At 44.1% G+C, this 23409-nt stretch overlaps 2 protein-coding genes across 7 annotated transcripts; one reads left to right on the top strand and one right to left on the bottom strand.

Annotated features, from left to right (window-relative positions):
* Positions 1 to 1156: 1156 nt before the first annotated feature.
* On the bottom strand, positions 1157 to 6890 carry sncg (synuclein gamma). Of its 4 annotated transcripts, none has more exons than XR_002752028.1 (6): positions 6503 to 6890; positions 4723 to 4764; positions 3568 to 3695; positions 2324 to 2371; positions 1976 to 2078; positions 1157 to 1525 (listed from the first exon to the last, which is right to left on the bottom strand). XR_002752028.1 is itself a non-coding variant. In XM_023326878.1 (5 exons), the coding sequence occupies exons 1-4, from the start codon at positions 6621 to 6623 to the stop codon at positions 2324 to 2326; spliced, it is 339 nt and encodes a 112-aa protein (XP_023182646.1). In that variant the 5' UTR covers positions 6624 to 6889; the 3' UTR covers positions 1157 to 1521. The 4 variants fall into 4 exon arrangements, 2 of the variants coding, with proteins under 2 accessions (XP_023182646.1, XP_005812672.1); XR_002752029.1 differs by having other exon boundaries at positions 1157 to 1521; XM_023326878.1 differs by lacking the exon at positions 1976 to 2078 and having other exon boundaries at positions 1157 to 1521; positions 6503 to 6889.
* A 3645-nt stretch (positions 6891 to 10535) lies between these two features.
* mmrn2 (multimerin 2) lies at positions 10536 to 23264 on the top strand. Of its 3 annotated transcripts, none has more exons than XM_023328024.1 (10): positions 10536 to 10716; positions 14354 to 14473; positions 15272 to 15369; positions 16719 to 16907; positions 18726 to 19123; positions 19206 to 19355; positions 19433 to 19897; positions 20613 to 20949; positions 21516 to 21998; positions 22064 to 23264. In XM_023328024.1, the coding sequence occupies exons 1-10, from the start codon at positions 10538 to 10540 to the stop codon at positions 22429 to 22431; spliced, it is 2787 nt and encodes a 928-aa protein (XP_023183792.1). In that variant the 5' UTR covers positions 10536 to 10537; the 3' UTR covers positions 22432 to 23264. The 3 variants fall into 3 exon arrangements, with proteins under 3 accessions (XP_023183792.1, XP_023183793.1, XP_023183791.1); XM_023328025.1 differs by having other exon boundaries at positions 18723 to 19114; XM_023328023.1 differs by having other exon boundaries at positions 18723 to 19123.
* The last annotated feature ends 145 nt before the right edge of the window (positions 23265 to 23409 follow it).

Here is a 23409-nt window from a genome sequence, read left to right as displayed (position 1 = left end):
ACCTTCTTATTAATCATTTCATGAGTTCTACTTTTTACTGCCAAGGAAATTTCAGATGTTTTAAAGCAAAACTGTGTTGATTGTTAAGAAATGGGCTGAATTTGAAAGATCAAATTCACTTAAGGTTCAAATGGATATTCTGATAATCAGGTTCTGTGTCTCTTACTGATCCATAGGATAAATTAGATTCAGACATTTTTATTTTTCTTCTTGACCATCAGTGAGATTCCTGATTGGGTGTTTTTCCAGGATGGACTCCGTCATGGTGGCGTCCGGATGCTACAGGTAAGAGGTTCCTTTACAGGATTAGAAAAGTTCAAATGATGGAGTCACTCTGAGCTGGATGTGGGACTGGGGTCGTCTGGAGGGGCCTGGCTGACCTTTTGACCTTTATCCTTTCATTAATATCTTCAAAGCCAAAGCAGCACAAACAAAAAGTTTTGTTCATTTTTGTTTTCAAACATTTGACATGAATTTTGTCTGATTTGAAGGGCGACTTCCCTCAGGTATCGACACCAAACTGACAGTTTTCCTTTGTGATGCTTTTTGTTTTACTGCAGCTTCTTTCGGTTCTCGTTTGTTTCCCTTCGTTCTCCTGTGCAGGAGCTGAAAAGATTTCTCTGCTGGGTTAATTGGCCTTAAACCTGCCACTGCTGATGAAGCCCTTTGTTTGGTTGGTTTGTGTTTCGGGTCATTGTCCTGCTGCATGATAACATTATGACACATTTATGATAATGTGTGGTCCAGTTCTGAACCATCAGCGTTAAACACGACACACCTCAGTCACACCTTCCAAGAGTTTTGCTGACTTGGAAAATGGTTTTGTTCAAACAAAGTTTGTCCCGAGTTATTTAACACATCTTCATGTAACAACCAGGAAATAAAGGCTGAGCTCTTATTCTCATAGTTTGACCTCAAACCAAAAGGTCTGATGGATGGATGTCTTGTGTTCCAATAATTTTGTGTGTCTGATACTGGTAATAATAGTAATAATAATAATTAATGGTTAAATAAGGTGACCTTTATTTAACCTTTATTTAACCAGGTCTGCCTCGCTGGGATCAGATGAGTTCTGGCCGGTTCTGGTCACTTCTTATGGACCGTCTGGAAACTGAGCTCCTGTCAATGTGAGGAAATGAAACAGAAAACCTTCAGATGGATTTTAAACTCTTTATTTCTTGTAGTTTATAAAAGATTCAACCAGCTGAGCCTGAATCAGAGTAAACTCCATCAGTCTGTTTCTGTTTCAGTGAAGCTTCATGCATTAGAGCCGGGTCAGGGGGCGGGGCTTACAGGTAGACAGTACAGGTGAGCAGCAGGAGTTCAACACATCCACTCCAATGAGCCAATCATGTGAAAGCACGAAATCATCCAAGCATAACCAGGAGGGAAACCATGTAACCATGGAAACAAGGCAGTCAGAGCTCTGATTGGTTAATGAGGTTAACGATGCAGAGGAGGAACAGCTGATTAGCAGGTTAGCTTTGAGTTTCTTCTTCTCTCCTCTGTGACGGCAGCTTCCTGTCTGGGAGAAACGAAAAGAAGAATTTAGAAGAAACTTCATGAATTTTACTTGAATCTTAAACGAGATAAAAACCAGAATCTGTTTAATTTACTGAGTTTGTGCTCAGAAGCAAAGAGTGACTGAGTTCATAAGGTCTCAGACTTTTAAATATGATTTTAGAAACAGTAAGGGCAGCACGTAAACAATGCTGCATGTTTAAAACAGATCAACTTGTTTTCTACACAGGTTTCCTAATCTGCAAACAGTCATTGGATGGAAACTTTATTAAAAGAGAGACAAATTAAAATGAACGTTTGTCTCACACACTGAGTTTTTATGAAACAACGGTTCACCACCTGAGATCAGAAACTTTCTCTGCCTGAATGACATCAGAGTCAAAACAGAAACTGTTCTGGCATTGGTCCGAAACTGAGCGAAAACTACAAAACATCCAAAGGAAAACTGACTGACCATAATGAGGCTCAAAGGAAGAAGGCCTGGTGAAGGCCTGGTGAAGGCCCCTCCCTCCACCAGGCTGGCCCCCTGACTCAGTTACTTGACATGTTCACTGAATCTATAAAAACAAAAAAATAACCCAGTCGGACATTTCCTCATGTTTCTGTCTGGGATCGTACAGTGCCCTCTAGTGGTGACCTTTGTAACGGCACTATGGACAGCTTATGTAATACCAAATTTAAAGTCTTTGATATTCTGCTGTCCCCAAAGTAGTTCACCTAATCAGAATGAATAAATAAATTAATATGCAAACTAACTTTCTCCTGTTATTTATTAAACTCATTTATTTGAGGAGTTTCTCACCTACTGAGCTGCAGGTTCAGGCTGATCTGCTGCTTTAGGGGCTGCAGTCTGTTCAGGAGACAGAGAGCAGGTCATCATCATCATCATCATCATCATCATCATCATCATCATCATGACTGAATCAGTTTGTTAGTTTTATTAGTGGAACTGATGGAGACAAATGAAGCAGAAATATGTTGATTAAAACTATTCTCTGTAATTCAGCATTAATTTTAATAGAGCAGGAAAGTAAAAACATCTCAGCTACAATATAGATATATAGTATATATCTATATAGATATATACTATATATCTATATAGATATATACTATATAGATATATAGTATATATCTATATAGATATATAGTATATATCTATATAGATATATACTATATAGATATATAGTATATATCTATATAGATATATATACTGATAGGCAACAGATCCAATATCTGTGTCATTCCTTAGACACTGGAAGTAAAGGAAACGTGCAAACAGTGAATTTTAACAAAAAATTCTTTATCTGTAAAAAATAGCGAAAAATACAAAAATGACGATACATCAGTTTAACAATTCCTTTTTTTCCTTTTCCAAACATACACAGCTGACACGGTCAAACACTGTGTTGCTCCGTGTCCGTCAAGTTTTTCTAATACAATATATGGCTCGACAGGAAGCAAGCCTTTCAAAATAAAGCTAAATTTCACGATAAAAATGGCCTGAACAAATATCAGTCTTCTTACTAAATATAATAAAATAAAAAACAAACCATCATACAAATAACTTAAATATTTCCTATTTATGACTCTAACATATACAATGGATATATTGTTTTCTTACAATCTGTTTTATAATTTTATTTTTATTAGCTGTTTAATTACAGCTTATAAAAATGACAAGATGACTAAAACTGGTTGCTATTATGAATTATGATCAGTTAAATCCATCCAATAATTTGGTCTTCTGTTAGATATATGATGAGTTTTAAGAGCATAAAGCGTCATGCTGCGTCACAGCAGCCCAACCAATCAGGCACCTGCTCTGCTACTGGCCCCGCCTCCACCTGAATCAACCAATCAGAGATTTACCAACAAAAGAAAACATTTTTAAAAACTTACATGGCAGAAATTATATCAGGAATTAATCATTCAAAAATAGATTGATATAATTGATAACTTTAAAATATATATATTTTAAAAATTAAAATGAAATAGATGAAGATTTTTTGTTTTAGGTTTGCTGTTCACCGATGTGATGTCACTCACCGTCTGGACCAATCCGCTCGCCAGCGCTGCGTTCTCCACGCTCTCCACCGTCGCCTGGGCAACCTCGTTGGCCCCGGCAACCGCAGTGTCGGCAACAACGTTGGCCTGTTCAGTGGATTTCTGAGCAACTGGGCAACAGAAACCAGCAACATTTAAAACATGAAATATTTTAATCTGAGTTTAACAGAAACATTTACAGCTTTAAACGACCTGATCAACTCAGAGATCTGAGCAACTTGGGGGACAACGTGTCCATCTGGAGGGACAATGTGTCCATCTGGGGGACAACGTGTCCATCTGGAGGGACAATGTGTCCATCTGGGGGACAACGTGTCCATCTGGGGGACAACGTGTCCATATGGAGGGACAACGTGTCCATCTGGGGGACAACGTGTCCATATGGAGGGACAACGTGTCCATCTGGAGGGACAACATGTCCATCTGGAGGGACAACGTGTCCATATGGAGGGACAACGTGTCCATATGGAGGGACAACATGTCCATCTGGAGGGACAACGTGTCCAACCTTTAACTTCCTGGTTGATGTCTCTAGATGTTGCTTCCATATTTCTACCTAAGGTTTTCCCTCCTGCAGTAAACACCCCTCAGCATGATGCTGCCTCCTCCATGCTTCACAGCTGGAACCTGAACTTGAACCAGATGATGGACGTCAGAGTTTCTGCTCAGATTTTTCCATTATTTCACAGAAGGAAGCAGAAAGTTTGAGATTTTACCCTGAAATACGAATCAGGTGCTAAAAATGTTTAGCATTTAGAGAAAATGAATGTTAATAATTAAAACTGTTTAAAAATATGAAATATTTGTTGTGTAAGGACAAACAATAAGGAAGACTTTTTTATGTTTAAAATGTGTAAATATTTGTTTTTCTGTGGATTTTCTACTGAACATGTTTATAAACTAAAATGTTATTTTATTTGAATTAAATGTTTTTGATTATTTAATGACTAATTCTAAGATTGATGTGGAAACAACAGAACTTTGTGAACAAAAATTAAATTGATTAAACTTGTATTTATTGAACTAGTTTAACCTGAGAGGTAAAATAATAATATAATGTTATATTATTTTTATAAACAGGAAGCAGGAAAACATGAAATAAAAAAATGAATGATTGATTTCTGATCATTGTCTCACCTGTGTTCACGCTCGTCACCATTCCCTCCATCGTCTTGTTTCCTGGAAAACATCAGAACCAGAACCAAAACATTTCACTGTAAAACTGAATTTAAATCTGATTTTATTTATGTAGATTCATCTGGAGGAAGATCCTGATGTTCATCACATCAGCAGCTGAGCCCAGTCCAGTTCTGGTTCTGACCCAGTTCCACCTGCAGAATCATTCATTCATTCATTCATTCATTCATTCATTCATTCATTCATTCATTCATTCAGCTGATCAGGTCTTTGAGTTTTTCAGTCTGAATTCAGAGATTTTTACAGAATCAGCAGCTGATTAAAGACTCCAGAGGAACTACGGTCCAGGTTCTGTTCAGGTTCTGTTGGACCGGTCCGGGTTCTGGGTTTTTAGCTGGGTGTGTGTTATCGTGGGGCCAGTGGACCATGTGTCGGGTCGGACAGAACCGGTTCTGTCTGATTCCCGGTCAGCTGGTCTCTGTTTCCCAGCAGCAGCGCGAGGCGTTCAGGGGAATCTGAAAGATGAGCTTCTGATGAAGCAGGAAGTCGTAGATGATAAATATTTGATTATTTTCTGGTTTCATTTTATTTTATAAAACTAAATCGAAACTTTGATCTTTGGTGAAAATCTGAACTTTAAAATAAAATGACAGCAAACAGATGAAATGTTTTATTATTGTTACCCAAAGCAGAACCTGAATTTTTCAGATAATTTAATAACCGCCTGCATGTTTCTGCAGCAGATTAATGAATAATAAATGAGCTGCAGTTTTTTTATGACTCTAAAAGCTGGAAGTTGTTTATACTCAAACCAGGAATGGCTGGTCTGACTTTGGGCTTTTAATTTGAAAAATCTTTTGACGTTTTGCCTTCATTAAACAACGCAGAACATGAATCAGGTCAAAGGTCAGATCAGAGCCTCACATCATGAAGAAATGATGAGGCAGAGTTAGAGATGAACTCTGGATTTATTAAATTAGTTTGATTATTATTTCCAGATATCAGATTAAATTTGTTTTATTTACTTCTTAAAGTTTTCTTCTTTATTTTCTGTTGAATTATTATGATTATCTTTCATTGACTTATTTTATAAATAAATGAAACTGAATGAGTGGAAACTTCAGGCTGAATCAGATTCAGTGAATCTGATGAAACTGAAAACATTCATGTTTTTACAGTGTATTAATATTATTTATTAACATTTTGATGTTTTCCCTCTACATGATTTTATTATCTCATTAATTTTCCTCTCAGATGATGAAATAAACTCCATATTTTCCTGTGCAGATTTAAGCCGTCAGCCATGATGACTCGGCGTTTCCTCTCATCCTGTTGGATTTCATCTTTAATATTTTAACACTCAGCGTCTCTTTGTCTCCGTTTTAATCTTCTGTGTTATATTTCATTTATTTTCTCCTGAATATATTTAATATTGGGACATTTGCTGGATGTTTTAATAATTTTCCTCTTTTATTTTGTTTTTTCCTTCCATATTGAAAGTGAAACAGATTTTAAATATTTCTCTGCGTTTCCTCTAATGCTTTCATTTAGTTTTTATTTTCAGTCTTTTAAATTATTGTTAAGAGTTTAATAAATCTAGTTTTTCATCTTCTTGTTTTCTTCCTCTGATCTCCAATAATAAATTAATGTTAAATATTATTCATGTTTTAGTTTAATAATCTCCTTCAGTTTTTCATCCTTTAAGCTACTTTAGCCGTTTTTCTCCAGATTTCACTGTAAGAAGTGACCCTGTCAGGGTCAAAGGTCACGGTGGTCTTACCCACATACACGACCCCGTCCTTGGTCTTGGTGGCGGCCTCGCCCACGCCGGCCTTGGTCTTCTCAGCGGCGGCGACCACGCCGTCCTTGGCCATGGAGAATCCCTTCCTCAGAGCGTCCATGATGAAGATGAAGATCCTGCCTCCGTCCTCTGATCCGTCCTCTGATCCGTCCTCCGTCCTCTGCTGCGTCCGTCTCCGTCTGCCTGCGATCCTCCTGCAGGAGGCGGAGCGTCAGGCAGGGAGGAGTCGACACCGAGGCTCCAGCAGGACGAGGATTCAGATTCCAGGAACTTCCTGAACTGAAAAACGTTTTTATGGACATTTATTGATGTTTGTGCAGAAACAAACAGCAGCAGAAGAACCGCAGCTCAGGAAGGTTCTGGTTCTGGTTCTGGTTCTGGTTCTGGTTCTGGTTCTGGTTCTGGTTCTGGTTCTGGTTCAGTCGGTGTGACCCTCCAGGATTTTCACATGGAGACACGAAGATGCTGCAACTCCCTGCAGACACGAACATGTGAGCGACCCGCCCAGAGTCACACCATCATCATCATCATCATCATCATCATCATCATCATCAGGTCACATGATGCTGAGCAGAACCAGAACCACTGCTGCAGGTCCAGAAATCTGCTGGGGCCAGAACCGGGCGGTTCACACACACACACACACACACACGCACACACACACACACACACACACACACACACACACACACACACACACACACAGAGTGACTCAGCAGAACACACTCTGCGCTCTGATTGGTCGATTATTTTTAGAGGCTTTTATTTCATTCCCGTCCAAATGGACCGAAGGCAGCGTTATGGGATGCTGACAGTTACCATGGTGACGAGGCCAACCCATCATCTCTGATCAATACCGACCACCAGGCGTCTGAATCCGACCCGTTTAGCAGCTAAATATCGACCCAAATATGAATAAAAATGACAAAGTGTTTTACTAATAATTGCTCTGCTTCATATTAACATTATATTATTATTAAACTTATTATTTTAACTTTTATAGTTTTAATCTAAATCATTTCTGAGCTCAGGAAAATATTCATATTTATTATCTATTACTGAACGGTTTTGTTTCTACTATTATTAAGATTAATTTAAAAGAGAAATAAAATAAGTAATAATTGATAAAGTTGATCATAATTCACTGAAGCTTAATGAGTTAATTATGTTATGTTGAAAATGATCTTTAGACCTAATAAAAAGTTAAAATGTTTGTTTGGATTATTTCTGTTTAAACCCAAATATCATTTAAATCTTTCATGTTTAGATTCTGTTTGGTCTTTTATTGTAATCTTGTGACTCCAGAGAGAAACTGAACATGAGACGATCAAAACATTCATAAATAAAATGTTTTGCAGAATCTGAGACTAAAACCAGATATTTATCATCCACAGAGAAGCAGTTCATGTCTCAGATCAGCTGAGTGAGGAACGTCTAATGGGTCTCTGAGGGGGTCAAAGGTCAGCGGGCATTCCTGCTGACTGCAGGCGAACCTGATGGGCCTCCAGAGGTTCTGCTGACTCATCAGAACCTTCAACAGGTCCAGAAAGGACAAACTCAGCCGGAGGGTCAATAAACTGCATGAACAGAACAATTAATCTGGATCAGAACCAGACTTCTTTCTGCTCTGAGGTCCAATAACGTAAAATACAGTAAAGCAGAGAACAAAGTGGGTCCTGGAGGATCCTGGAGGACCTGGAGGGTCCTGGAGGGTCCTGGAGGATCCTGGAGGATCTGGAGGGTCCTGGAGGGTCCTGGAGAACCTCTTTGGGCACCACTGCAATAAAATAACTTTATTATTTATCTTAACAAATAATTATCAACTGATAAAATATTTTAAATTAAATGCAATAACTTTTATAGAAACATTTAATCTCCAGGTTCCTAAAAGTTTCAGTTATTAAATATTTAAAGATGAACTAAAAACAGGAAACAGTTTAAACTGTGAAATAAAATCTAACCAGGAGGCGGTGCTGCCCCCTGCTGGTCAGACAACCAACATCACATCAGCCTTACCAGAACCACCAGCCGGACCCATCCTGTCTAAGAACCGATAATGTTTCAGTTCAGTCATAAAAAAATAATAATAACGACTCAAATTAAAATTTACTTTCCAAGTTTAACATGTGAATAAAAAGGTAAAAGTTTAACATAAAAAGTTTCCTTTTTATTTTTAATGTTAAGTTATGAATGAGTCAATAGATCTTCACTAACCTCTCAGACCAGCTTCATTAAATCGGACCTGGTTCTGGTTCTGGTTCTGTTGTCAGAATGAAATAATGAGACTAAAGCATCTGAACCTTTTAATTCCAACACAAATATAAAGATTAAAACATAAAATCAGAACCTCATTTCTTCTGATTCACAGAAAACTAAAAATGATGATAGCGAATCTACTTCTCTGAAAATTTATGTTCAATAAAAACCTGAACACAAACAAAACTAAATGTTTGAGATTCAACCTGTTTGGATCATCTGGACTGAGCCAGAACCCAGAGTAAAATATTTATAACACATTTAGAAGTCATGTCATAAAAATCTGCAGCACTGTTAGATCAGCTATTGTTTTAAAATAATTAGAAAATGTGACATCTAAAATGTTTTCCTTATTAAACAAGCAAAAAATTTTCATTTTTAGAAAAATGTGTCAAAATTTGGTAAAAATGTTGTTAAAAAAACAAACATGTATATTTCTTGTCTGGAGCTGCAGCAACAGCGGCCTCCTGTGGTCAGAAAAGGAAATGACAGCTCTGCTCTGAGACATGAAGACAAGGACAGTTTCTGTCCACAGGAGACACTGGGACTAACTGAAGCAGTGCATTATGGGAAAACATGGAGGCTGAAGCAGAAGAACGTTGAAGATCAACCTGGAGGAAATCAGAAGAACAAAGAACCAATCCTGAGGCTCAGGAAGTGACATCACAGAGACAAACTCCCTCTTTGGTGTGTAATTATGTTTATGTTGTAATAAAGTCTCTTATTTGGTTGTTTTGTGTCTGATGGTATTAAACTGCTTAAAATATTTTATAATTTTAATATTATAAAGGAAAATGTAGGTTCAGGAAACAGAAACTAAAATTATGATTATTCCAATTCAACTGAAACAAATCATATGAAATTTGAGCATTTTTATAAAAATTAAATTTTTTCTCATTTTCTTTGACTTGTTGAAAAGAACTGGGATCCACAAAGTTTTCAACAGCAACAACAATAAGTTTTATTTTGATGCTGTTTGTGTCTCAGAGGGAAAAATCATTTTCTCAGCAGAGCAGAAAATAAATCTATCAACCATTTCACTCATTTTCCTCACACTTTGAAAAAACAGCACACATTTTATTCTAACTTTATCGATCCAACATTGGTAACCAATCAGGAATCAGCGCCTGGTTCAGCCTGATGGGGTCAGAGGTCACTCTAAATCACCAATCACACACCAGCCTGCAGCCTTAAAGGAGCCATGTCTGTGTCGCTCTTTGCCAGCCTGGATCCGGCTGAGGTTGAGTAAAAAGTAATTTTTTAGTAATTTTACTTTTACATTTATTTTTACTTACTTACTTTCTTATTGTCTGATTTGACTTGGTTTACATTTACAGTATTTCAGTTTCCAGTCACAGTTTTAATAAAATCAATAAAAATGGCATCAAAGTGTTTCTGATTCTGGGTCCAGTGAACAGAAAGAGGAGATGTGACCAGGGCGCCGCTGGGGGGCGGCAGAGCTGTTGATGCAGCGCAGCCTGAGGAGAACAAACCAGGAAAAGCAACTTCAGCACCACTGGCAGAGAAACGGACTCAAACCAGCAGCTGAACGTTTGATTGGAAGAATTAATTCAGCAGTTCTGCTGTTTGGAGACAATATTTGCTTTAGGTTCATATTTTTCATATTTACTGCTGATCTGTAAATCCCACCAGGGGAGGAAACGGGAGGCAGGACCTCTTCCTCCTCCTCTTCCTCCTCCTCCTCCTCCTCTTTAAAAGCAGCTGTGGTTCTGGCCGGGCTTCACACGGCCAGCAGACATGGTGGCAGTGGGAGAACTGGTGCTGGTTCTGGGTTTACTGGTGAGCGCTCACTGTGAGGTGAGAGCGCGGGACCCTGAGGTGGAGGAAGAGGAGGAGGGAGGAAGAGGAGGAAGAGGAGGGTTTGTGACGGAGACCCTCCTGCCAGCAGGAACTGGGATTTCTCCAGTCAGAACCGGGTGAGTTTCTGACCAGAACCGCCTCAGATTTAGAGGCTTTGTTGCTGCTGGTTGGACCTCCAGAACCGGGTCATGTAGGTGGACCTTATATTGAGTTCTGATTGGTTCTGTTTGGTTCTAGCAGATATTTAGTGCATCATTAAATTCATTCTCTTTGTTTGGTTCTTTTGCCTCATGAAACGGATCCTGTCTGCCGGTTCTGTTGGTTCTGCTGCAGCACCGACCCGACCGTTCAGACAGTCGGGTCAGAACTTGGTGGAACCATCATGACTCAGGGATTCTTCCTGCGGTTCAGCCTGGTAGAGGTGGTATCATGGTGTTTGGGATGATCTCTTTGGACCCATCAGAACCTCTCATATTCCCTGCAGTCGGATCGGTCTGATTGTTTGGTCCAGGATTCGCACCAAAGATCCAGAGTATTTCCTTCCCTGTTTGTCTAAAACGACAACATGTTTTAATAAACATGTTAGGCGGGGGCAAGTAGGCGGGTAATTATGGTCAGAGTGAGGTCATTTCAGACGGGCACTAAGGGCAGCCTGGGGTCCTTCACCAGCCGGCCGTCTGAAGATAAAAGGAGTAGTTAGCTAATGTCAGCGACTCTTATTGTTTCAGGTTGGGTAGAGTCTTGATAACACACACACACACACACACACACACACATAGTAACACACACACACACACACACACACACACACACACCAATGGCTTCATGGGGAGTTCTGATGGGAAGCAGGCTTCAACAGTTTTCTGTGTTTTTAGTTTCAGTTTGATCTCCTGGGGGGGATCAACTACATGGTGACCTTTCAGAGATCAAAGGTCACCATGTAGTTGAGCTCTGATAAAATGGAATCAGAAACGTTTGACATTTTTCTTATGGCGGAGAAAATGTGACGTTCTGGAGGAACTTGGACCAGACCTGACCTGAGATGAGACTCGCAGCAAACCAAATGTCCAGCAGCCATTATGTCAGAGAGATGAGGGTTAGGAGGAGACAGGGACAGGAAACATGGAGGAGAAATGGTTTAAAGGGCCAAAGAGCCAAAGGAAGGCCACTTCTCAGTCTGAGGTCTTCCTCTCTGGAGGCTTTTGTGTTGAAATATCAACATGAAAAATGAGCCGCAGGACAAAATTCATCCTCAAACAATCCAAAGTTTTCATAAATCTGTTGATTTTAACCTTCAGTGACCCTCTGAGCCGCAAGAAAACCTGGCAATCAGAGCAGGAGCTGCCGACTGAAGGGAGATGGACGGGGAGGGATGAAACGTTCCCAGTTTCCCAGTAAGATCAGCTGGGATCGCACGGAAAATCTCTGGTCCAAGTTATGAGAGACAACTCCAGGTCTGAGCAGATCTCCTGCTGTTCCAACCCTGGACCCAACAGAACCAGGCTCAAAGCAGAACCGGGTCAATGTTCCACCTCTTAACCCAACAGAACCGGTCTTATTTCTTCCCAGCCTGGTTCAGTTCCTCCACATAGCGCCATCTTGAGACGCTTCACCCAAAAAGCCGTTTCAGTTCAATCATCATACTTTACATCCCAGTTTTCTCCCAGGTTTGGAAAACAGTTGAAATAAACTCAGTATTAAAATATCATCAAACTGTAAAGCATTATGGGAAATGACTGATTTCTGACTGAGAGCGTCGGACTGCGAACTCTGAGTGAAGCCAGTCAGTCTGAAGATACATTTACTCCATCAGTGTCAACATTAATGCTAAAGTTCCCTCTGTAACTTTAACAGGATTTATTGGTATCTGATTTACCAATAATCAGATAACAAGCCTGAGATCTGATCTAAAGATTGATTTTAGTGATTTATAACTGGAATGAGGAAAAACTAACGATTAGTTGTTCAAAGAACTGTAACTATTGATAGGTGTAGGATTAATTAATCTGAAAATGGCTGCCTCTGCTGCAACATGACATATGCCAATGAAAATGTATTTAATTAGAACATGTTGACTCATTTACGATAACATAATCGAAATGCTGCAGCCAGGCAGCATTAGAGTCGAAACAAATCAATCTGATTATCAGAAAGCAAGTTATTAGCAGGCAAAGTTTAAAGATAGAGGTCATGTGTTCAGTTAACCACATTTAATCATTTTATTTTCTGTCAGTCATAAAATGAGATTTCCACGACTTGCTCTTTTAGGTTAAACTTTATTAGGTTTTTACAGCCAGAAACAGCAGAGAGGCGTGTTAAAGTTCAACTCTGACAGGTTGGAGGAGGTTTGGTCCAAACTGAACTAAAACTCATGAGCTGCTGTTTGCTCTGCAGCAGATGAAAGATCTGATATTAAACATTTGTGTCATCAGACGGATCCACCAATCAGAACCAAGCTTCAGTTTTTACTCCACATTTCACTGCAACCTGCCGGCTGATCATCACTGAACCAGAACCACAACAAGGCTTTCATCAGGGAACGAGGCCTGCGTCTTTAACTGATGGCTTCATTCCTGATTCAGCTCCATGTTCCCAGTGTTCCCAGTGTTCCCAGTGTTCCTCACTGAGCTGCAGGAAAACTCCATAAACTCTCTGGGAAACGTAGAGATGAAGTGAGGGAAAGTTTTCAGGAAGTGCCAGATTCTCTGAGGTTGAAACATGACCCCCACAGCTCTGCACAGGAAGTGACTCATTAGGAAATGACACAACAGGAAGTGACTAAAGGAGTTTCAGCAATTTGTCCACATGTTGGAACAATGGGACAGAAATGTGTCTGTTTTCTGGGCCTCAGGTCAGATCAGAAGGAATCTGGAGTCTGCTGTTTAGGTTCAGCTCTTCACGGCGGCCATGTTGGCTCACCAGGAGAACATCTGCTCCCTTCAGGCTGGATCTGAGGAACTTCTGATCCAGATAAATCCCAGCCAACATCTGAACTCCTGCAGGGTTTAAAAACAGCTCAGCAGGAGCCAGAAAGGAGCCAGAGAACTTCCACAAACACTGAGTTGGTTGGGAAACATGAGGCGCGTTTCGTCAGGAAACCCCAGAATAAACATCCAAACCAAACACAGAGCGGACGCAGTGACCAATCAGCTGCAGGCTTCGCTCCCAGCTGGGTCACATCAGCAGTCAGAGCCACAGATGTTCCTCAACAGATTTATCACCTCTGATTTAGTCTGACAACAGAAATCTAACAAAGCTTCACTGATTTCAGATCAGCTGCAGATTGTTAAACATGATGAAGATGATGATGAAGAGAGGCGTATCTGAGAAGATCCTGCAGGATCTCAGTGGATCAAACAGATCCAACGTCTAGAGGAAGTTTTTGACATTTCTCTGCTTCTAAATAAAGAACTAAATGTTCTGATCGTTACCAACAGAACATTCCTGGCTGTTCTACTGATTAAAGAGCTTCAGACGTGATGATGCTGAAGCTGTGAGCCGAACTGGAGGGATAGGGTTAGGGTTACCCCTTACCCTACCCTAACCCTAACCCCTAACCCTAACCCTACCCTAACCCTTACCCTAACCCCTACCCTAACCTCAAACATCACAGAGTTCGAGCAAAACCTGGATTCAATGAGCAGAAACACAAACACGACTTAATGAGTTTAATCTGAAGCGGATCAGAACATGGTCCCGAACAGAACCAGAGATCCTGAAACAAACCGTACATTATCTGTGTGTGTGTTTCAGGAACTGGTGCGCCTTTGTGAGGAAGAGTGTGCAGCTGGTGGCCGAAGAGTGTAAAACATGGAGACACGTCCAGAACCAGAGTCCCTGTCCCCGCGAGTCACCTGGCTGCCAGAGGGCCACGTGAGTCACTTTTACCAGTGTGTGTGTGTGTGTGTGTGTGTGTGTGTGTGTGTGTGTGTGTGTGTGTGTGTGTGTGTGTGTGTGTGTGTGTGTGTGTGTGTGTGTGTGTGTGTTCTCCATGCAACAGGATAAACTCACCGGCCACTTTATTAGGTACGCCTGTCCTCTCGCTTATTAACACCAACAGAGAATCAGCCAATCAGGGGCCAGCTGAGGTTCAGTATGAACATCAGAGTGGAGAAAAAAAGTTTTTAACTCTATTACATATTTAAAATATAAAAATAAAACAACTAAGATACAAAGCACAGGCAGAGTGTGAGAGGAATGTGACTGGTCGGGTCAGAACCTGGTGGAACCATCATGGATCCATCCTGACTGTGGTCAATGGGTCGGACTGGAGGAGGTGGTATCATGGTTTGGGGGAGTCTTCTCTTTGGACCCATCAGAACCTGTTCTGTTCTGATCACAGTGGACAGGTCCCAGCAGAACCGGGTTCCTTACGGCAAAGATCAGAACCTCTCAGATCTGGTTCTGGATCTCAGTCCAAAAGAACCTCTGTGGTTCTGGTGGACTGGAGGTTCTGATCATTCAACCATGAGCCCTACAACGGTTCAATGACAATATGGACCAGAACCTCTGAGGACTGGTTCTGTTGGGTCGGTGCCAGCCGGTAAAGCTCTGCTGGTTGGAGGATCAATTATTAATTTAACTCAAATCAAACCTGATAATATAAACAATAGTTAACCTTTAACCCCTCAAGAGGGAGTAAACCAGAATTAACATCAGGGTTCTGTTCAGGTACCGGTTGCGGCCCGGCTGCCAGAAGCAGAAAGAGGTCACGACCTTGGTGTGGCGCTGCTGTCCGGGTCACGGAGGTCCAAACTGCGACCAGGAAGGTGAGATCAGAAAGTTCATGATGAACGTAGAGACCTACAGCAGAACGGAACCGGTCCAGAAACGGTTCTGGTGACGCAAAACCGTGTCTGCGCAGAAGGGTCCGGTTCTTTATCCGGGTTCAACAACAACCAGGATAAAGAACAAATAAATGATTCTTTATTACAGCAGAGGCTCCTGAGACTTTAATAAAACATTTTGATTCATAAAGTTTCTTTGAACTTGGACTGGAAAACCACCGAGAAATAAAAATGTCCCATTTGTGAAACTGGTTAACTGGACGACCAGTTCAGCAGCAAATCCTGTGATGTGAAAGTTCAAAAAACATAAAAGGCAACAGAGAAAACAGAACACGACCCAAACCCAAACTGCAGGAGGAACCAGATCAACGTTTTGCATAAAGACCAGAAAAGGATAAAAGGAGAATTTAATAAAACGTCAGATTTTAATTCCAGAGAAACAGAAACTGAAGCGTTTCTGTCGGACCCATCAGGCCGGCTTCATCTCAGAACCGGGTTGGGTTGTTCTGACCTGTTCCATCCCCCCTTCACACACACACACACACACACACACACACACACACACACACACACACACACACACACACACACACACACACACACACACACACACACTCTCTGAGCAGAGATGGGAGGAAACGTCTCGATGAGGTCAGAGGAAGCTGCTGGGTGCGTTTGGTTGTAAAGTCAGAGCAGCTCAGACGGGTGGAGTTTGGTCCTGGAGGCAGACCAGTGACAGACCAGTCCCAGATCACCATGCTGCCTCCGCCGTGCCCAGCGGTGACCAGCTGGAGCTCTGAGCTTCACTCAGAAAGCTGCCGCCATGTTTTTGTTTTTAGTTGTTTGTTGTTTTGCCGCCATCTTTAACTCAGAAGCCGGTTCCTCCTCCAGGCTGGACCTGTGTTCTGGTTCTGGTTCTGAGGGGTCCGGTTGTTTACGGCAGTATTTCTACCCCCTGGGAACCAAACACTAAACTAGACCTCTGACCTTTAGAGCGTAACAAAGCAGAGCCGCCTCGTCTCCACAGGGTCCGGCCCGGGCGGTTCCGGTCGGGTCCGCTCCCACCATGCCTCTGATTCAAGCTGCTTCCTGTGGGCCGAGCTCCCAGCAGACAATGAGAGGAACCGCAGGAAGAACACGCTGGAACCAGAACCAGAACCAGAACCTCTCTTGGACGATGTTGAGGTTCTGGTCGGTTTCCTGTTGATTTCATCAGTGTTGAGATGTTTGCAGGCCTACGGTGAAACCCGGTCCGGTCCGGTTCTGTTGACCCGTTGCTGGGATGTTCTGACCCAAACCCATTAATGAAGCAGAACTCTGCTCTGTTTCAGGTGACCCAGCTGGACTTCAGCACCGGGCCGACCCGGACCGGGAGCAGAACGACCATCAGACGACCTTCACCGACCCCTACGACCCGCAGGGCTCCGCCCACCCAGGAAACGCCCCCTCTCACCCACACCACCCGATTTACCACCAGAACCAGAACCAGAACCGGCCGCCGCCTGGGAGCCGGTCTCAGGGTGAGACCAGAACCAGAACCAGAGGAATGTTTTAACTGATGAATGGAGGATTTCCTGCTGCCTGGTCACATGACCACCGATGACGTCACACCCTCACTTCCTGTTTCCCACATGTCCTCTGTGACCTTTGACCTTACTGCTTGCCCACCATCATTCTGCTGGTTCTGGTTCTCCTGCAGAGTTCAGGTTCGGTCCAATTGGTCTGGGTCCTCTTTCAGGCCTGCAGGTTTCCTGTCGCAGCGTGACCTTTGACCTCTCTGGGAGAAACACAGCAAGTGTTGGAGAAGGAGAACCAGGCCCTGATCTGGACCAAATGGACCAGAACCAACAGAATTGATTCCATGGTCGAACCGGTTCTGGTTCTGGTTCTTGATGTTTGCAAGAGAAAGATCCAGAAATTTGGCTCCAGAACCAGCTGGAGGTTCCCATCCTGCAGAACCAGAACCAGAACCAGAACCCAGTGGTTTAACCTGCAGCTGATTCTGCAGAAGGTTCTGGTTTCAGTCTGACTGGTCCAACAGCTGACCCAGCAGGGCGGTTCTGGGAGAGCCCGGTATGGATCTGGGTCAGTTTCAGAACTGGTCCCCAGGGAGGTCCGGTTGGGCCCGTGTGGGTGTGAGAAGCTGCTCTGCAAACATGAGGCACCGGGTTTGGACCTTCCACAGGAAGAAGGTTCTGTTGGTTCTGACTGACTCAGACGGGTTTTAGATAGAAACCTCTCTGCCTCTGGTTCCGGTCAGAACCAGCAGGACCAACCAGGTCAGAGCTGAATCTACTTCTATTTTTAATGCAGCAGACAGAGAAACATCTGGGTTCTGACATCAACAGAACCTCAGACTGGGTCGGCCTCAACTCCTACCAGAACCGACCCGGAAAGGATGCAAATGTATTTCACTGGTAACTCCTGGACCAGAACCAGCCTGAGGTTTGGTCTCATCGTCTTCATGTCCGTGAACTGGGAGGTTTGTTTTGGGTCGGCGCTGGCCCGGACCAGCAGATCCTTTAAATCTTCCAAATTCCAACATTCTGTTCCATTTCCATTGATCTCCTGGCAGAACCCGTGTCCTTCTGGACCGGCGCCTCGTTTCTAACACGGTTTGGTTGATTCAGGAGAGCAGCTGGACTCTGACTGAACCCAAAACGTGGCGTCACTCAACACCAGCCATGTTTTCTTCCTGTTGCAAGCAGTGATGTGTTTCTGTCGTCCAATCAACGGACGGTATTGTGTGACGCCAGTAGCTCCTCCATACCGGACCGAACCTTTGTCCTACGGACCTACGACTGCAGGTGTATCGGTTCACAAACTGCACCAACCTGCACCGTACCGCTCAGCACCGCTCTGCCTCCTGATGTTCTGCTTCATCAAGGAGATGTTTGGAAATGGCAGAGTAGCCTTCACCACAGATTACTGTCTGTCTGAGATTCATGTTTTTAGCATCATGAATTTCCTTCTTACCAAAAGTGTCAGAGTGCTTCATGTGTTCAAGTGCCGTTAGCTAAGCTAACCAGAGGTTCAGTTCTGAGCGAATCCTCAGGAATGGTGTAAATCACCTTGATGTCTACTAATCAGTGTCTGCTAGAAACATTAAGAGTTTAGAGTGATTTCATCAGGGAGCTAATGATTCGTAACTCAGCTTCAGTACCAGACGGTGTTCCTCAGGGGTCCCTCCTTGGATCTCTGCTGTTTGTTTTCTTACCCAGAATAGAAGCAGAATTTGTCTTGATGCTGATGATCCTGTGTTGTTCTGCTGTGTTTGCTGCCCTGAACGGTTTGGTCTCTGCAGAGCTGATGGTGTTAAACTGTGTGTCTGTCAGTAGAGGGCGTGGTTCTGCCTTACCCAGACGTCCCTGCAGCCCTCCCCGTCCCCGACATGATGGCGCTGGTCCTGTCCCAACTGCACCCCATCCTGGAGGGCTTCAACCGCTCTCTGGAGCACCTTCACCACCATGTGGGGGCGCTATCTCAAGACGTGGCAGAGATGAAGGTCAGCCGGCGGGGAGTGGAGCCCCAGGAAGAGGAAGATGCCGAAGAGAAGCTGGAATCCAAACTGGACGGAATGTTCCAGGAGATCGGGAACGTCCGCAGGCAGATCCAGGAATGGCGCAGCGACACGGAGAGCAGACTGAACTCCCAGCGCGACGAGCTGCAGCTCCACCTCAGCAGCTTCAGGCTGGAGGTGGACCAGGAACTGAAGCAGCAGCAGAAGGTGCTGCAGGTCAGAAACTACCATCAGTGGTCACAATCAGGAAGCATTTTATTCCAACCACTTTAAATCTCTGAATCATGTCCGCCTGTAGGCCCTGAACGCAACACAGGCTGGAATGAAGCTGGACCGGGACCGGACCCCTGAGGACCACCAGCTCTCCTCCCAACGCCCAGCCGACAACACGGCCCTGTGGGACGCCATCACACGGCTGGACAACATGGTGGTCAACAACACTGTCAAGGTTCGTCCAATCAGGACAGCAGCTAGTCCAATCAGAGCTGAGCACGTCGACTGGAAGCCAGGTGTGTTTCTGTGCAGGTGGAGGAGCTGACGGAGGACCTGGATATCACTTCAGCCGACGGCCAGCAGATGGCGCTGCAGCTGAAGAATCTGGAGAAGCTGATCAACCAGACGGCGCGGAAAAGCCAGATTCTGTTCATGGAGACGGGTCTGGAGGTGGAGAAGTCCAAGGTGACGGTGGAGCAGCTGGTGGAGCAGCTGGTGGTGAACTTAACGCGCTACGAGAAGGACCTGCGGGAGAACACCAAGGACGTGGACAACCTGTACAAGGATTTCCACAATCTCAACCCGACCAAAGACTGCAAATGCAGCGACCTGAACGCTGCGGTGACTCGTCTGGAGAGAGGCGTGGCCAACGTCACCCAGCTGGCCAATCAGAACAGGCTGGAACTGGAGGAGAACAGTGAGGTGGGTGGAGCTCCTTGGGGCGGAGTCAGCGACTGGGAGCCGGCGGTGGAGGTGCTGCAGGCGGCTCTGGAGCAGGTTTGTTCATTTAGAGGTTCTGGTTCTGATCATAGAACTGCAGGAAATAATTCTCATTACTTCCAACTAAGTCTGCATTATTTCTACCAGCAATGTTCAGTCTGCTTCAACACATCTCCAGTCCGCTTATTTATAAACTTTGGTCCGGTGGGTGTGAACGCTAGCTGACCTCTGACCTCTGGTCCTCCAAACCTCGGTCTGGGTTCAGTTGAAGTGAACTGTGGTTTGGTTTGATATATGAACGCCAAGCGGACCAGAGACCGCTCCAAAAACAGGAAGTGGACTACATCGCAGGGTATTCTGGTAAATGCAACCAAAGCTAGCATGTTAGCCTAGCGCTAGCAGCAGAAATGGCTCCTGGTCTTTAGCCAAAGACTAAATAGAAATCCTCCAACACTAAAATCTGACGCCTCCATCTTGTTTCCATCTGGTGAAACAGGAAGTTGCTCTCAGGGTCTGCAGAGGTTTTTGTGTCATTTCCTTCAGTGGTTTTTGGTGCAGCGCCCCCACAGGCCAGGAGGGGAACAGGTTGGTTTGACTGAGACCAGAGAGAAACTGTATCAAATGTTGAATTCTTGGTCCCAACAGAACCGGGTCTACTGGACTATCAGGTCCTTAAAAGTCCTGAAAATTACAATTTCAACACACTTCAGAGAACCGGAATCAGAACCAGAGGTTCTACAGACTGAAGGTAACTCTGGTGCTCCCCCTACAGGTGAAACAGTCCATGGCCTTGGAGCAGAACAGAACCAGAACCTTGGACCTCGGCCTGGCCCAGCTCAGCGGGTCGGTGTCGGCGCTGCAGGACGAGGACGTCCAGCTAGACCAGCAGGTGAAGACGCTGTCCACGTCCTTCCAGTCGCTGCTGCAGGACGCCATCCGGCACAGCGACGTGCTGCAGCTGCTGCTGGGCGAGGAGGTGCTGGAGTTCCTGGAGTGGCCCCTGCAGGACCAGGAGGCCCACTCCGTCCCCGCCCTGCAGGAGCAGCTCCGCCAGCTGCAGGAGCGGCTGAGGAGCCGTGAGGAGGCGGAGCTACAGGAGCCAGGAGCAGGTAGGGTCACCTGGAATCACCTGGGATCACCTGGAGCAGCTTCTGACCAGGACAGACGGATCTCTGCTGGTGTAAATAAACTTTATTTTTAGCCCAAAGGTTCATGATTTTAATAAAAACATGAACAGATCAAACGAACTTCTGACAGAATCTGTTTCCATTATATTTATTTCTATCAGATTTTCTGACAGGAAGTGGAAATTAAAGTTCTGATCCGTTTGGAGGTTCTGCCCGTTGAAGTTCTATGGTACCGATTAGTACCATCAGAGAATCACTGGCGCCATCTAGCGGCGGTAGATTGAAAGAACAGCAGACATTGTAAATCATTTATAAACATTATTTTGATTTTTATCCAACTGATCATAAAAGTGAAATATTTAGTGATGGATTAATCTGTTTGCATTAAAAATTATCTCCATGGAAACAGTTTGGTTTCATTATGAACTCTCATCCAGCGTTATCCAAACAGATCCGTTTATTTTATGCATTATATATATACATATATAAAAGCTTTGAGGTTTAAATTCAGAGAATATTAATGAATATTTGTGAACATTAACAACCAGGAAGCAGAGAGGAGATCCCCGCTGCTGACCAGCCCCTCTGGCCCCCTGCTGGCCGCCGGGAGAACAGCGGCGCTCCGCTCAGGGAGAACCAGCGCCTCCCGCAGGCGGAGCGGGGAGCTGCAGACAGCCTGCGAGACCTGGAGAGGAAGGTGGAGCAGCAGGAGCAGAGGCTGGTCCGGGCGGAGGAGAGAAGCTGCTCCTGTAGCAGCAGCGCGGCGCCCCCTGCAGGACGGGAGGCGGCGCTGCAGGTGGAGGTGCTCTGGCTGCGGAGGGGCCTGGAGGAACACCTGAAGGTCTTCAAGAACGTCTTCAGCAATGCAGAGGTGCTGGCGGCGTCCGGAGACACGCTGCAGCTGGACCGACTGCTGGAGCTGACGAAGAGGAGGGACAGGAAGAGGGGAGGAAGAGGAAGAGGAGGAGGAGGAGAAAAAGGCGGAGGAGGAAGAGAAAGAGGCGGCCAGCGCAGTCGGAGGGAGTCACCAGGTGAGTCACAACTTGATCAGACCAGCATCAGAATTCACCTCCTCATCATCACCCTTCCTCCTCAGGTGAGCTGATCCCATCCAGCCAATCAGGCGTCTCTGTGCTGTTTGTGGGTGGATCGGACAGAACCGTCAGGTTTGGACCGGGTCAGGACTCCAGACTCTTCACAGCACCGCTGGACGGACTCTACCTGTTCATGTTCACCTTGGACCTGAGGCCTGGCTCCGCCCACATTCTGCTGAGGCGGGGCCAGGAAAGGGGCGGGGCTCCGGTGACGCTTCTGCAGCGGCAGGTGGAGGGGGCGGGGCCTGTGAGCGGGTCAGGGCTCCTGATGCTGCAGCAGGGGGAGCAGGTGAGGCTGCAGGTGAGGGCGGAGTGGGCGGAGTCAGAGAGCAACCTGCTGGCCGTGCTGCTGCTGCAGCCAACCACCTGAGGGCGCTGCGCACCAATCAGCTGCAGGGGGTGGAGCCTCCAGACATTAGCACCTTAGAGACGAAGGACGGAACGTTTCAGAGGAAATGCTTTCTTATGGAGGAATATTCCTGCCATAATCCAAGAGAATACATTTTCATTTTGAAAGCAGGACTTCATGTCTTTCTTCTCAAAACTTCTCCTGGTGATCACTTCTTCGTCCCTGCTCGCTTCTGAAATGCCTTGTGGCACAGTCGCCTGGCAACCTCTCAGCCAATAGAATGAAAGTGTTGTGCTGGGTGCATTTGTTTCCTTCTAGCAGGTGTGCCTGTGTGGCGGCCATTGATTGTAGCAACCTGTGCCGCGTTACAAGTTTTGAGAACAAAAGACATGAAATTCTGCTTTCAGACTGAAAATCTGTGCTCCAAGATTATGGCAGAAAAATTCCTCCAAACGTTTTCCTACAGGCCATGAACGCACCATAGCGACCTTCAGGGCCTCATGGATAAAGAGAGAAAAAACTTTCACAATAAAACACAGAAATCTGTTAGGTTAGAAAATATTTTAGTCTAAACTCGGCAACAAACTTGAGAAGTTTTTTTTTTAAATCTCTGTTTTTAGCCAAGTTAATCATTTGCTAATTTAATAGTTGAGTAAATATTTTCTGAATGTTTTATATTAAAATCAGAAACATGGATAATGAAAGAAAAAATACTTTATGTTGTCAACATTTTTCATTTCAGATCCTGAAAACAAAATGTTTTCATCAGCTTCACTTGCAGGAACAAACTGAAGGCAGGAATAAAATGTAACTATTAGAAAAGGCCACTTTTATTATTTTCTACATATTTTTATATATTATATATATATATATATATATATATATATATATATATATATATATATATATATATATATATATATATATATTATATATAATACAAATCATTGGGTTTGATTATCCTCAATTAGTTTGGGTTCTTTATAATTTATTGACTGA

This window comes from Xiphophorus maculatus, chromosome 22 (genome assembly GCF_002775205.1).
Source record: "Xiphophorus maculatus strain JP 163 A chromosome 22, X_maculatus-5.0-male, whole genome shotgun sequence".
NCBI classification, from domain to species: Eukaryota; Metazoa; Chordata; class Actinopteri; order Cyprinodontiformes; family Poeciliidae; genus Xiphophorus; species Xiphophorus maculatus.
Note: the sequence above shows the minus strand (reverse complement) of the source record. Positions and strands in the feature narration are given on the sequence as shown.